The sequence below is a fragment of the Lolium perenne genome, chromosome 7 (genome assembly GCF_019359855.2).
Source record: "Lolium perenne isolate Kyuss_39 chromosome 7, Kyuss_2.0, whole genome shotgun sequence".
Taxonomy (NCBI): Eukaryota; Viridiplantae; Streptophyta; class Magnoliopsida; order Poales; family Poaceae; genus Lolium; species Lolium perenne.
The window spans coordinates 44,975,263-44,977,060 of NC_067250.2; the positions used below are offsets into that span (position 1 = coordinate 44,975,263).

At 53.5% G+C, this 1,798-nt stretch overlaps 1 protein-coding gene across 1 annotated transcript; it reads left to right on the forward strand.

Annotated features, from left to right (window-relative positions):
• The first annotated feature begins 377 nt into the window (after positions 1 to 377).
• LOC127313339 (uncharacterized) lies at positions 378 to 1,431 on the forward strand. The gene is made up of 2 exons (XM_051343873.2): positions 378 to 621; positions 703 to 1,431. Exon 2 carries the CDS (start codon positions 703 to 705, stop codon positions 1,318 to 1,320), a length of 618 nt encoding a protein of 205 aa, XP_051199833.1. The 5' UTR covers positions 378 to 621; the 3' UTR covers positions 1,321 to 1,431.
• The last annotated feature ends 367 nt before the right edge of the window (positions 1,432 to 1,798 follow it).

A 1,798-nucleotide genomic window follows, 5' to 3' on the forward strand; every position in this document is an offset into this window, starting at 1 on the left:
CCGATGTTGTTAACCTCGGCAGACAACCTCTTGCTTCGGCAGCAAGCCAGAGCACGCGGGATGGTGAATGTGTCATGGAAAATACCGGTGGCAATAGCAGGGATATCAGAAAACTCCAAAGCCTCACGTCGATTTCGGTGCACTACGCAGCCGACTCGCGTATGATCCAGCGCATTCTCTTGAGGTCTAAGAGCAGGTCTAACAGACCCCGTAAAAGGAGCAAACCCGTATAATAACCGCCGATTTGAGGGTTTCGGCTCTACCCGGCCGTCTAGCACGCCCCGTAAAAACGGCCCCCGAATCGTTTTTTGCTGTTTTCGAGTACGGGGCGGGTCGTCGCCCCCTACTTGTGCGGGGTGGGAGCTGGGATAGTGGGCGAAGCCAGTATCCCAATTCCGAAAGCGCGCGCGGACATTTCAGTTCCCCCCACCCGTTTTCCCCCGCGCGCCGCCGCCGCCACCCGCGCGCCGCCGCCGCAATCCGTCAGATCCGCGCCCCTCCGCCGTCCGCCGAGCCGCGTCGAGGTTCGTCGACGCCCGCCGCACCTCCGCCGCACCCCCGCCGAAGTTCCGCGTCCCTCCGCGCGCGCCGCCCGCCCTCCCGCCGTGGTCTTCTCCGCCGGTGAGTATTCCGCCGCGTTCTTCTTCGTTGCCGCCGGTAAATTGGTCGGATTTGGGGCTGATGTATGGTACACCGTGGTAGATGGCTTCGGAGGATGTGCACATGGCGGATTTGGACGCGACGTCGACCGATTGGTCGTCGTCGGATTCCGACGATTCGGATATCGACGAGTTGCTCAACGACGACGAGACGGAGATGATGCTGCTCCTGTTCGGCTTGAAGCAAACGGAGGACCGCATGAAGCTGCTGGATCAGCGGAAAGGATCCGTGATGGGGCGTATGTGCATTCCGCGGAACCGCGCGCTCGGCCACGAACAGCTGATGCAAGATTATTTCGCCGAGGTACCGACCTATCCTCCCCGCCTCTTCCGTAGACGGTACCGAATGCGTAGGACTTTGTTCGAGAAAATCGTCAAAGATTGCGAGGCAAATTGCGATTATTTCAAGCAAAGAAGAAATGCTGCCCAAGTCATGGGATTTAGCCCATACCAAAAAAAATCTGCCGCCATGAGGGTTATTGCATACGGTATACCAGCAGATTATACCGATGAGTACCTTCGCATTGGTGTGCAAACAACCACGGATTGCGTGCGTATGTTTGCCAAGATGGTGATCAAGTTGTATGGAGAGAAGTATCTCCGAGCTCCAAATGAGGATGATACAAAAAGGCTCATGGAGATCAATGAAAAGAGGGGGTAGCCGGGGATGCTTGGTAGTTTGGATTGCATGCATTGGACATGGAAAAATTGTCCAAAAGCATGGCATGGAATGTATTGTGGCAAAAGCCGTGATGCTACCATTGTTCTTGAAGCTGTGGCCTCTCAAGACTTATAAATTTGGTATGCTTTTTTTGAATTGCCGGGGACACTCAACGACATCAACATCTTGAATAGATCCCCTTTGTTTGCAAGACAAGTTAAAGGTGATGCTCCACCTTGTAACTACAAAGTTATGAACAATGAGTACACCATGGGGTACTATCTCACAGATGGTATTTACCCTAACTATGCAACCCTTGTCAAGTCCATAAAAGAGAAAAAGGACAGGCCTTTGACAAGAAAGGAAGCTTGCTTCACCAAAAATCAAGAGGCATGCCGCAAGGATATTGAGAGAGCTTTTGGTGTCCTGCAAGCAAGGTTTGCAATTGTCAGGGGTCCTGCTAGGTTTTGGGACAAGG

What these genes read in the sequence shown, in the direction of transcription:
- LOC127313339 (XM_051343873.2), top strand. Translation starts at nt 703, where the DNA reads ATGGCTTCGGAGGATGTGCACATGGCGGATTTGGACGCGACGTCGACC.